Genomic DNA, 12176 nt, shown 5'->3' with positions numbered 1-12176 from the left:
GTGGCCCACAGTTACTTAGGGGCAAGCAAGGGTTGACAACCTCCAGGTGGTGGCTGTAGATCTCTCGCTATTACAACTGATTTCCAGGTGACAGAGATCATTCCCCCTGGAGAAAATAGCTTCTTTGGCAATTGGACTCTATGGCATTGAAGTCCCTTCCCTCTCCAAACCCTGCCCTCCTCAGGCCCTGCCCCCACAATCTCCAGGTATTTCCCAACCTGGAACCGGCAACCCTAGGGCAAGTGCCCTGAGATGATGTCTTGTATGCTGGTTCTTTTTTTTCCTACTCACCTGTGAGGCCATTGTAAGCAGCTAAAACGACCAGGACAAGCAGCTGCAAGGGTAGGTTTTGCAGAACCACCCAGTGGGTTGGATCCCACCTAAATTTTCTACCAACAGAATGGAACTTTCTCCCCCCCCCCCCACGCACACACTTCAGCCCATAGATAGCCACAAAAAAGCTGCTTCTGGGGGACTGGAGACCCTGAGAAATGACATAAGGGGGTTCTGTAGCAGGAAGGGGGGGAATTGTTGTACATTGCTGATTTAGTCTGGATCCAGCTCTCAGCAGTGGCGCTAACTGATTTTCACAGACCGCCCAGATCCCAATTCACATGTCACCCCCCCCATTTTATTTCCAGAGCCCGTCCCAGCGTTCTCCTCCTGGCAGCGCGATGGCTTAGATTCCGACGAAGCCCACCTCTCCCCACAGGCTGGCCGCCTGATTCGACAGCTTTTGGATGAGGACAGTGACCCGATGCTGTCCCCTCGTTTCTATGCCTACGGTCAAAGCCAGCAGTACCTGGACGACACGGAAGTGCCTCCTTCCCCTCCCAACGCGCATTCATTCATGAGGTAGGTAGGGGTCCAGCCAGGGGCAGGCATGCTCCAGTCCTGCCCATCTGAGACTATTTACAATCCTTGTCTGCACAACTACCTCCCGCCCCCACACACACACGCAGTGACCCATACTCCATGCCCAGAAGATGCCCAAGATGCCCTCCTTCTCATGATCTCTCATTCTGAAAGAGGCACATTTGGTGTTTATTGGCTTGGAGCATGATATGAACTGCTGGTTATTACATTTGATGCTCTGAATGATATGGGACCAGGATGCTTAAAGCCCTTTTCCAAAAAGTAGGGTCAAATTGGCACAAAGAAGTGCAGGGATTATGATAAAACTTTGTTTTCTTTCTTCAGCAACTCCATGCTGTGTATATTCCTCAGTCTTAAGGAGGTCAGTTGCCCTGAGTGATTCATGTTCTCTTCTGCCCGGCCCCAGTAATTTTTTATAAATTGAAGTTCATACTCTGATTATAGGCAGCGGGGTCATTTTTACCATCAATTAACCAGAAGTGGAAACTGAAATTAGCATGGTGAAACTATATAAATTACTAATTTGGTGTGGGTGTCAAATAGAAACCAAAGTCAGTTATATAAATTAAAAACCTTAGGTGATTTCATTGAGCATGCCACCGGTTGCCAAGAAAAAAAGACCAATCCTTTATTAAATATTTACCTTTGGTGTTGAAGGAATGTAAATCAGCAAAGACACAACAGCTTTCAGTTTGCAAGACCTGGGCAAGGCTGTTACTGATAGGATGTTTTGAAGGTTATTAATTCATAGGGTCATCATAAGCCAGAAGTGACTTGACAGCATATCACACACACACAAGGACACCAGGGGGAAAATGGAAGAAAATGTAATGGTGACCTTTTTAGTTTGGGCTAAGATTTGGCCTCTTTCTCATTTATGAACCTCCTTTCAGCTAAAATCTTCAACTGAGGCTCGTTCACATGAACACATAAAGAACGCATGAAGCTGCCTTATACTGAATCAGCTGCCTTGTACTGAATCAGACCCTCGGTCCATCAAAGTCAGTATTGTCTACTCTGACCAGCAGCGGCTCTCCAGGGTCTCAGGCGGAGGTCTTTCGCATCACCTACTTGCCTAGTCCCTTTAACTGGAGATGCTGGGGATTGAACCCGGGAACATCTGCATGCCAAGCAGATGCTCGACCACTGAGCCTCAGCCCCTCCCCCCCCCCCCCGTCACAGGGCCTTTTATGCAGTGGCCCCTTCACTTCTGTGGTTCCTCTTTGCAGCAGCTCTCCTGGCAATCTGGCTTATTTAGTTGTAGGCACTGGGCAAAAGCTTTCTGTTTACAGAGGCCTGTGGCTGATTTTGGCTGATGTTTGAAGAGTGTTTGGGCCGGTTTTCCGTCATTCTCCTTTGGGTAGTTTTATCTAGACTGTTTTACTCGATCGCTTATGTTGCTAGCTGTTGAGTAAGCACTGGTAATTTTAAAAGTACTTCTATGGAAGCTACCTCAACTAGACATTGGGAAGTGGTTCCTCAGTGGAACAGGCTTCCTTGGGAGGTGGTAAGCTCTCCTTCCCTGGAGGTTTTTAAGTGGAGGCTAGATGGCCATCTGTCAGCAATGCTGATTCTATGACCTTAGGCAGTTCATGAGAGGGAGGGCATCTTGGCCATGTTCTGGGCATGGAGTATGGGTCACTGAGGGTGTGTGGGGGAGGTAGTAATGAAATTCCTGCATTGTTCAGGGGGTTGGACTAGATGACCCTGGTGGTCCCTTCCAGCTCTATGATTCTAAGCCATTTAGTTGAAGGTTTGAGGTGAGAAATTTTTTTTTAAAGTGGGGAGGCCTCAGAATGGCCTTCAGTAACACCAGAACCAGCCTCTCAAAATGATGTAAAATCCTTAGGTGGCATACTGGACTGTACCACTTCCTTATTTAAAAACCCCTTGAGGCACTATTTGGGGAAGGGTTTGGGGGGGGGCGTTTACCACAGGGAAGCATTCAAAAACGTATTTCCTTCTCACCCACAGCCTGAGGTGGTATAGTCCATTCTGACTCCATAAACTCTGTGACATCATAACCATCCTAACCATCCCTTTCTGCTGTGCAAACAGAACAGGCGGAGGCCTGATAAGAGTAAAATGCATCACACATTTGAACCCTCCACTGTGAGAGAGGGTAAACTCCCTGTAAGTAGAAAAGCAGCAGGGAGAAAGCTGGGCTAAAACCTTGCTCCTTGAAGTGTTAGTTTTCAGCTTGTGTGTGCGTGTGTGTCAAGTGCCGTCAAGTTGCAGCCGGCATCGGTCATTTTTTAAATGTGAGGACACATAAGCGGTTTTCCATGCAATATGGGGAGAACGTGGTACATGTGATCTTCCCGATAACACGTGTTCACCGTTTTGTCTCAAGAGACAATGCATGTGGATTCAGGCTCAGTATGGCCCTGTTCTGAGCTGGAATATACATATGTTCGTTCCCTTCTTTGAGACAAAATGGTAATTGTACGTATCAGGAGGGTCACTCATGGTCAAACGTAACTGCTGAAAAGGGCTGTGGTGTCCGTCTGATGCAGTCCGAATGAGTGCAGGCGATTCTTCTACCTCAAGATCTACCTCAAAAAAAATACAAGCATCAAGCCATATGGACTACTATTTTTCCACTTAACTTTCTTCTGTGATGTATTCATTGTTCACATCTCCTGCAAGAGATTAAGAAAATACTATGTGTCAGTCCTAATATTTCTATAACGTGATGTATATTTGTTTATTGCTCTGTCTGTGAATATGTGTTATTGACGTATACTTTTTGGTTGTGATACTTTTTTGAGATATACATACATTGTACCTTTTTGGCTTATGATGATATTTGTAGTTTGCTGATTTTGTAGCATAAGGGTTTTCCAGTTTTGTACCAAAACCCCATGTTTGGCAGCCTTGGGTGGAAGCATCTGTTGAGGGCCTCGAAGGGTTTGAACTTTCCCTCGCACATGTAGAACTAAGCATGTCCCAAAGCCAGAACAGGAAGAACCTCATAGGGGAGGTCCTTGCTTGCACCTGGACGGTTGGGGTTAACGGTCGCTGGCTTTGCACAGCACTCGGTGTTGTCTCCTGTACTCCTGCGACAGCATTTGGACAAGCCACAGTCTGCACAGGGATCAACACAAATCCCATGCGGATCGTGCTAATACTCTGCGGCTGACCTCAGAAAAATTTCCGGGCTGGAAGCACCCTCAAAGAAGTTCTTTCCATTTCTGCTTCGTGCCCCGCCCCCTCCCACATGGCTGTTAATTATTTTATACAGCTTTTTCATTTCGAGGAGCTTTACTTTGACTTTGCCTTAGTCCTATAAGCTTTGGTCACAATTGCTCCCATTTTACAGAAGAGGGATGGAGGCTGAGAATGTGGCAGAACCCCGCACAACGATGCTGTGGAAGTACAGAGAGTTGATTCCAGTCCCTCTGATCCAGTCCTGCTTGCTGTCCAATAAGCTGTAGCTCAATATCCATCCTCTCACCTTGGTTTTCTGTAAAGGCAACACCAAGATCTGTTGCCTCATCCCCTCATTTGCAAGCAATCACGTGGTGTAGTGGTTTGGAGCTGTGGACTCTAATCTGGAGAACTGGGTTTGATTCCCCATTCCTCCACATGAAGCCAGCTGGGTGATCCTGGGCTAGTCACAGTTCTCTCTGAACTGTCTCAGCCCCACCTACCTCACAAGGTGTCTGTTGTGGGGAGAGGAAGGGAAGGAGATGGTAAACCAGTTTGATTCTCCTTAAAAGGTAGAGAAAGTCGGCATATTAAAACCAGCTCTTACTTCTTCTTCTTCATGTTAGGACCTTGCACTAACTACCTTCTTGAGGATTTGACCTTCCTCTGTATCACAGAGCCACTTTGAGTAGTGGTTAGCGTATTGGAATATAGCTGGGGAGACCTAGGGCCATCTCCCCACTCAGATAAAGCTCACTGGGTAACTCTCAGCCTAGCCTACTTTGCAGATTTGTTGTGAGGGCAAAAAGGAGGCATAAATTGCAGAATTCACCCTGAGCTTCTTGGAAGGAAGGGCGGAATAAAAATGTGATAGAGTCCTTTTCCCTGTTATCCTGTATATACCAATTGACTCAGAAACAACACTGTGACGTTCATTACAGAAGAAGAAGTTCTTCTTTGGGCTCTCATGATGATGACCGGGAAGATCTGACTCCAGCACAGCTGACACGCAGGATTCAGGGGCTGAAGAAAAAGATCAGGAGGTTTGAAGACAGATTTGAAGAGGAGAGGAAATACAGGGTAAGTTAGTGTTTATTTGTTGGGCAGTGCTGGGCAGATTGGAGTACCTTCCCCTGTTGCCAAAACGTGAATTTTTACCGGCTTGAACATCCTTGACAGTTACAGATTTTAATAGCGCATCTGCTCGTCTGATAGTTTAGTTGGGTTGGAAGGGGTTAAATGGCCCTTGTGGCCTTCTCTTTCTTTGTCCCTTTTTAATTGGTTTAGAAATGTTATGTCTTGACATATTTTTCGCAAGAGGTTTTTAGATCATGTTCTTTTGTACCCCTGATGTCTGTCTTCTCTCATCGTTTTGTGGTCTATGAAGGATTTATGACATTTGCAGATTAAAACATCACATTATTGGGTGTCAAAGATGTCCCATGTCAATTTCTGCACAGACTCCCTAAGTGGCACTCAGTATACCTTGGAATAAAATTCTGTAAACATTACTGCCAGCATAGTGAAAAAAAGGTTAAAAGCTAATCAATTCATGTGTTCTGCAGCTAATTGCAGCCTTAGGTTTGCTGTAACTAACAAGCTGCATAAATGTATCAGATTCAGCTGATGTCTTCAGTAGAAACAGTTGATTTATACTGTTATTCCTCCGATGGAGATCAAAATGCATCATTCCCTCCTCTGTTTTATCCTCACAGCAAACATCCTGAGAGGTAGGCTGGGCAGAGAGAGAGTGACTCTGTCACAAGGTCCCCCTGCAGGTTTTCATGGCAGAGTAGGGAATTGGATGGGTTCAATGCTGGCAGGCAAGTAGAAGAAGAAGGGTTGGTTTTTATATGCTGACTTTCTCCACCACTTAAGGAAGAATCAAACCAGCTTACAGTCACCTTCCCTTCCCCACAACAGACACCCTGTCAGGTAGGTGAGGCTGAGAGAGTGTGAGTAGCCCAAGGTCACCCAGCTGGCTTCATGTGTGGGAGTGGGGAAACAAATCCAGTTCACCAGATTAGCCTCCGCTGCTCATGTTGAGGAGTGGGGAATCAAACCCGGTTCTCCAGATCAGAGTCCACCGCTCTTAACCACTATGCCATGCTGGCTGTCATACATACATACATCAGTAGATATACATCAGTGCCTTTGATGTCTGGTTGCACTCTGGTTTCTGTCACTCTCTATCATACCTGCCTTACAGGGTTGTAGTGAGGATAAAATGAAGGAAGGAAAAACTCTTTATTCCACCCTGAGCTTGCTGGAAAAATGTAAGGTGTGTCTGAGCTGTACATTTCAGTCTGCAGGTAGTTGCAAGTCACTTGATACAGCGTTCTCCCATTGAAAACACAGTCTTGGGAGGAAGGAGCTAGGGAATGCACCATCCAAGCAAATACCATTGCAAACCCGCCAGTGGGAGAAGAGCAGTATCTGCCTCCTGTATGCATTGGGCATGCACATTTTCGGAAATTCAGTTCTGTCCAAGGATAAAACAGTTAGGGTCTTAGGAGATAATGATGCGGGTTTTCTTTAAACAGTTACTCAACCATGATGAGAAAGAGAAGTTAGAAGATGTCCAGGATTGGTAATATTATAGGAGAAAGCCCCACAATGAAGACAGAAGTGCAAAGGGAGGCTATTAAAATGGAAGCAGAGAAGACAACACAGGCTATGCAAGGGTGAATCCTCTTTTCACTCTGCCTTGTGTGAAAAGGAGGTGAGCATTAGGACCATATGCATCTGATCCCTGGATTGGTGAGCAAGTTCCCCCTACATAGGAGAGATCGGAGGTATGGAAAGAAGATGTGGACCTCTTTCTATTTATTTATGGCAATCGTATGCCACTTTTCTCTCTGTGGGAACCCAAAGCAACTCAGAAAAAAATATCTAATGTTGTCAGTCAGTTTTAACAAAGAATACAATAAAATGGACAAAACACACACCCTGGACTGCCTAATGCAGCCCCTGAGCTGTGAGTCCTTAAGAACAAAGGGCCAGCAGCCCTTTGGTTCTGCCTCTTCCACTCACACCCAAGGTCTCATGCCTCTGACACCACCAAGACTTTAAATACCTGTATGAAGAGGAGAACAAACTTAACCCAGGTGTAAGTCAGCTGCTGCTAGTTTGCTGCCGGCAAGGTCTCCCCCACATCACCAAGGAGCCCTTTGTGTGACCAACCCCACTTCTGCCTTCACATCAGATGCAAAGAGACAGAAGTCAGTGCATAAACTTCTTGAATGGAACCCTGGTTTTGATGAAAGGCCTCCATGCTTTTGTGTTTTAACGTTTGGGATCTTTATTTCATCCTCCAGCCATCACATAGTGACAAAGCTGCCAACCTAGAGGTGCTGAAGTGGACAAATGATCTGGCCAAGTTTCGGAAGCAACTGAAAGGTAGGAAGCTATTCCGGCAGTGACACTAGAATATCCAGAATCGTTAGGCTCTGGACTCACTCAATTTATTTGCAACAGATTATTCACACACCAAGTAATCTGGAGAGATCTGTTGTGCCAAGCCTGCTTTCGAAAAGGGCCCTCCACAAGGTGGGCGGACAGTACCACCCTTCTTGCGAATGGCCTGGTTCTATAATAGAGTCGGCACCTTCTAGCATTACGGTCTTCACATGGAGCATGATGTACTGTACCTATTGTTTTAAGTACCCAATAAGTAGGTCTTCCTTCTTTCACCATTTTAAGAATATTTTTTCCACTTTTTCTTGCAAGTGAATTCAAGGCAATGCAACGTGGTTAAATTTTAGTTGTGTTGACTTGTGTGGAGTTGAGGGGACAGCCATTGTCACATAAAATTGCTTTGAAAACTGAACATGGCCTGTGGACTGTCAGCTCGTCTTCCCTCTGTTATGCCGTCACCTTGATGTGTAACTTCACATCTGCTTCTTGTGTTTGCTCCTGTCATCCTGGGTTTTGAGTTACGCACGACGCTGTGCAGTGCTAAACAGAGTTACATCCTTCTAAGCCCATTGACTTCAGTGAACCTTAGAAAGGTGCACCTTTGCTTAAGATTGCACTGCAGTCTGTTACTGGAGTCTGATAGATGTGGAGGAACCCTGCACAGGGGAGGAGAAGGGGAATTAAGTTTGGAGGGCAGCAGGAAAAGAGGAAAACCCAACAAGAGATGGATTGACCCAGTTTGCAAGATCTGAGCAAAGCGGTCAAAGACAGGACATTTTGAAGGACATTGATTCCTAGGATCACCATGAGTCGGAAGTGACTTGACGGCACTTAACACACACACACACCCCTTCAAGATGTCCAAAATGGCCCTGCAATATAACCTATTGCTCAAGAACGTTCTATATTTATGAGAAGACAAGAGTCACTTGGAAAGACAATTATGCTAGGAAAAGTTGAGGGCAGCAGGAAAAGAGGAAGACCCAACAAGAGATGGGTTTACCCAATAAAGGAAGCCACAGCCCTCAAATTGCAAGAGGTGAGCAAGGTGGTCAAAGATAGGACATTTTGGAGGACACTGATTCATAGGGTCGCCATGAGTCGGAAGCAACTTGACGGCACTTAACACATACACACTTGTGGTTTGTGTCCAGATCCAGGATTCCTGCAGAGTCTCTTCCTGGCACCCCTGAAAATCCACTCACTTTTCTTTCCTAAATTAGAGTCAAGGCTGAAGATGTCGGAGGAGGATCTGGCTCCGGTGATGCGCCAGCGGAGCAACACGCTCCCCAAGAGCTTCGGGTCTCAGCTCGAGAAAGAGGAAGAAAAGAAGCAAGACTTGCCCGATAAATCAACAAAGCCAGCAGTGGAGGTGACGCTGGAGTCCATCCAGAAGAAGCTCCAGGAGAAGAGGACAGAGGCGAACCGGCCTGAGGACATTAAGGTACATCTCTAGACTCTCATTAATTTTTGTCTACATGGCCACCTTTCTCAAACTGACTCCTTTCTGCCAGCGTTCCTCCAACTTGATAGAGAGTTGGTCCGGGAGTAGCAGCCCCATGGCAAATTCTCCTGCCCACCATAACAATTAGGTATACTCACTTCTTGATGCTGCTGAGTGTCCGCTAATTTTTTTGCAGGGTGGACTGATTTAAATAAATTTTTCTTGTTATGTAACTGATGTATACACATGCTTTCAGAAAAATACAAGTGTGTTAGTGCATCACGTAAAGCATATATGTTTGAAATTATATGGCTCGTGTGTACTACCTTCGGTAGGCAGTCTTTGTGACTGTGGCTCAGTGGTAGAGTATCTGCTTGGCGTGCAGAAGGTCCCAGGTTTAATCCCTGGCATCTCCAGTTAAAGGAACCAGGCAAGTAGGTGATGTGAAAGACCTCTGCCTGAGACCCTGGAGAGTTGCTGCCCGTCAGAGTAGACAATACTGACTTTGATGGACCAAGGGTCTGATACAAATCTGCAGTGAACAAATGGAAGCTGCTTCATATTGTATCTGCAAGAGACATGGGAGACAGTCGAGAGATAAACAGATTTCTGTTGAACTTTGGCTCACTACACATGCAAGAGCTGTCTGAAAAATCATCTACCTGATGACCAAGGATGTAATCCTGAATATAAGTCCCACTGGGGCATGTCCTATCGAGTACTTACTTCTGAGTAAACATGCACAGGATTATGTATATACATACATATGGAAGCCATAGTTATGACAAAGTTTCATTAAGCTCAGTAGTACATATTGCTGAGTGGATATTTATTTGTCTGTTGGTTTGTTAGTTTTAATTAGCATCATTTATAGTCCACCTTTTTCACTGGGACTCAAGGCAGATTACACAGAGTGAGTCAATTACAGTTGACAATTGCTTATAATCAAGTTGTTAGTACCCAGCACTTCCCTGAAGCTATGATTAGTACTTATTTATTTATTTATCTTTCATATTTGTGGTCTGCCCTCCCCAGCAAGCTGGCTCAGGGCGGATAACATCATTTTTAAAAAAAACTTTATAAACATATAATAACAACAAAACTGTCAATAAAATCAAACCTTAAAACAATAATCAAAGATGGTGTATAAATCCCTCGGAACTCCCTTAGGTCCTGCAGGGCCCTGATGTTCCTTGGCAGAGCATTCCACCAAGCCAGAGGACAGCCACACATTCTTAGGGCCGGGGACCACCAGCAAGTTCTCATCGGACGATCCTAATATGTTATGGGGATTATACCAGGAGAGGTGGTCCTGCATATACGAGGGTCCCAGACTTCCTACTTAGAAGGAAAAACGCTATTTCTTGAGATGGAAAGTAAATTCCTAGGCTCTTTGATTGATATCTTCTTACAGATAGCTTTAGAAGCAGATGAGAGCAATTCATGGAGCAGAAGACTCCATCAATGGCTATTTGACAGGATGGTTAAATGGAGCTTCTGTGCTCTGTGGCACTGTGCCCAGCTGCTGGAGATGGGGGTGGTAATCGACAGGGAAGGACAGGTGCCTTAAATCCCTGCTTATGAGCTTCCTAGAAGTATCTGGCTTTCTATCCGTGGGAACAGGATACTGGGCAGAAATAAGCCTTTGGTCGAATCAAGCAGGGCTGCTCTTATGTTCCAATAAGATCACACAGGTAGTTTCAGAGAATGACTGTAATAACATAGACGATCATCTCTTAGTTCCTAGTACCTTTTATGACTTGATAGTCGCTATCTGATTTTTTCCCCGTTCATTTTTTAAAATTTGTCTCGAAATTATGGTGGTAGAAGTGGGGCTCACTACAAGAATGCTCTTTTGGCAGTGTTTCCCTTGGAAACATCTGCTGTAGCTGGAAAGTTAAAAGGGCATCGAAGAGAGGGCTAATTTGCATGATGTGATCCTATGTCTGAGTCCTGAGTTTAAGCAGATGATGGATATGTGATGTAAGCTCTCAGCCTACACATTATTATCGGTAAAAGGATAATGGAAGTTTGGAGTACCCGATGGGGCTGATTTGTGAATTGTTCAGATAATGGTGGCAAAGTGCTTTGATGTAAGCTAATAACATTGAACTTCCCTATAGATGACTACAGATCTATTAACTCTTCGCTCCGGGATTGTAGGAAGGACTCTTAACCACTCTTGTTACAAATAGCAATATATACAAGTGGGTATTGCTCCCACTACAAGTTTCCTGCCAAGCCTTGATACACTTACCCCATGTATTTATGCCATCACATGCCAGCAATGCCCTTCCACAATCTACATTGGACAAACAGGTCAGTCTCTTAGACAAAGATTAAATGGACATAAGTCTGACATCAGAAACCACAATATTCAAAAACCAGTGGGAGAACATTTCAGCCTTCCAGGACATTCTGTTGCAGATTTAAGAGTAGCAGTTCTCTTACAAAGGAATTTCAAAGGGAGATTGGAAAGAGAAACTGCTGAATTACAGTTGATATTCAAACTAAAGACAATGCATTTACCTGGGCTGAATAAAGACCTTGCATTCATGGCTCATGACCAATGCTGATTTCTCCACACCCATCTCTCCCCTGGACATCACAGACTCTTCTGCATACCACACCTCATCCCATCATACCTGCTATTCACATTTACATACTGTTAACATTTACATACTAATGCTTGTCTGAATCTACGTAAAGACAGATGGATTCACATTCTAGCTGTATCTGAAGAAGTGAGCTGTGGCTCATGAAAGCTCATACCCTGCCAGAAAATATTTTTGTTAGTCTTTAAGGTGCTACTGGACTCTTGCTCTTTTCTACTACTGCAGACAGACTAACACGGCTACCCACTGTGAATTACCCCATGCGGTCATCTTGAGGAGGCACATAGGCTCAGACCTCTAGTTCCACTGATGGTAGCTAGGGTTACAGGATGTTATCAGTTTAATTGATAAATTAACTAGAGCGTTCACTGATTGATTGGTGTAGGCCGGTCATGATAGGCGAGGGCACATTTTAATCAGTGTGGGAGGACATTAGGCATACTTGTTTATGTTCTAGACCAGGGGGTGTCAAACTCAAGGGCTGGATATAACATAAATGTCACTTGGTCGAGCCATTCCTCTCCAGCCCAGATCGAGGGAGTAGGGGTGGCTGTCTCGGCTGGCCCGCCTGGGCCGGATAAGGGGCTGGATCCGGCCTGCGGGCCTTATGTTTGACACCCCTGTTTTAGACGGTGTTTGTTCTGGTGCATTGATAAAAAAATATATCAAAGATA

The 12176-nt window shown here is 45.1% G+C and overlaps 1 protein-coding gene across 1 annotated transcript in view; it reads left to right on the top strand.

Moving 5' to 3' along the window:
• FAM13A (family with sequence similarity 13 member A) overlaps positions 1–12176 on the top strand; it is a 174930-nt gene that overhangs the window by 153226 nt on the left and 9528 nt on the right. The window contains 4 exon segments of the mRNA XM_056855228.1: positions 642–855; positions 4968–5106; positions 7344–7425; positions 8667–8887. Of these exon segments, the coding sequence (XP_056711206.1) occupies positions 642–855; positions 4968–5106; positions 7344–7425; positions 8667–8887 (656 nt within the window).

Source organism: Euleptes europaea, chromosome 9, assembly GCF_029931775.1.
Source record: "Euleptes europaea isolate rEulEur1 chromosome 9, rEulEur1.hap1, whole genome shotgun sequence".
Lineage (NCBI taxonomy): Eukaryota > Metazoa > Chordata > Lepidosauria > Squamata > Sphaerodactylidae > Euleptes > Euleptes europaea.
This window is presented reverse-complemented; position numbering and strand designations above follow the sequence as displayed.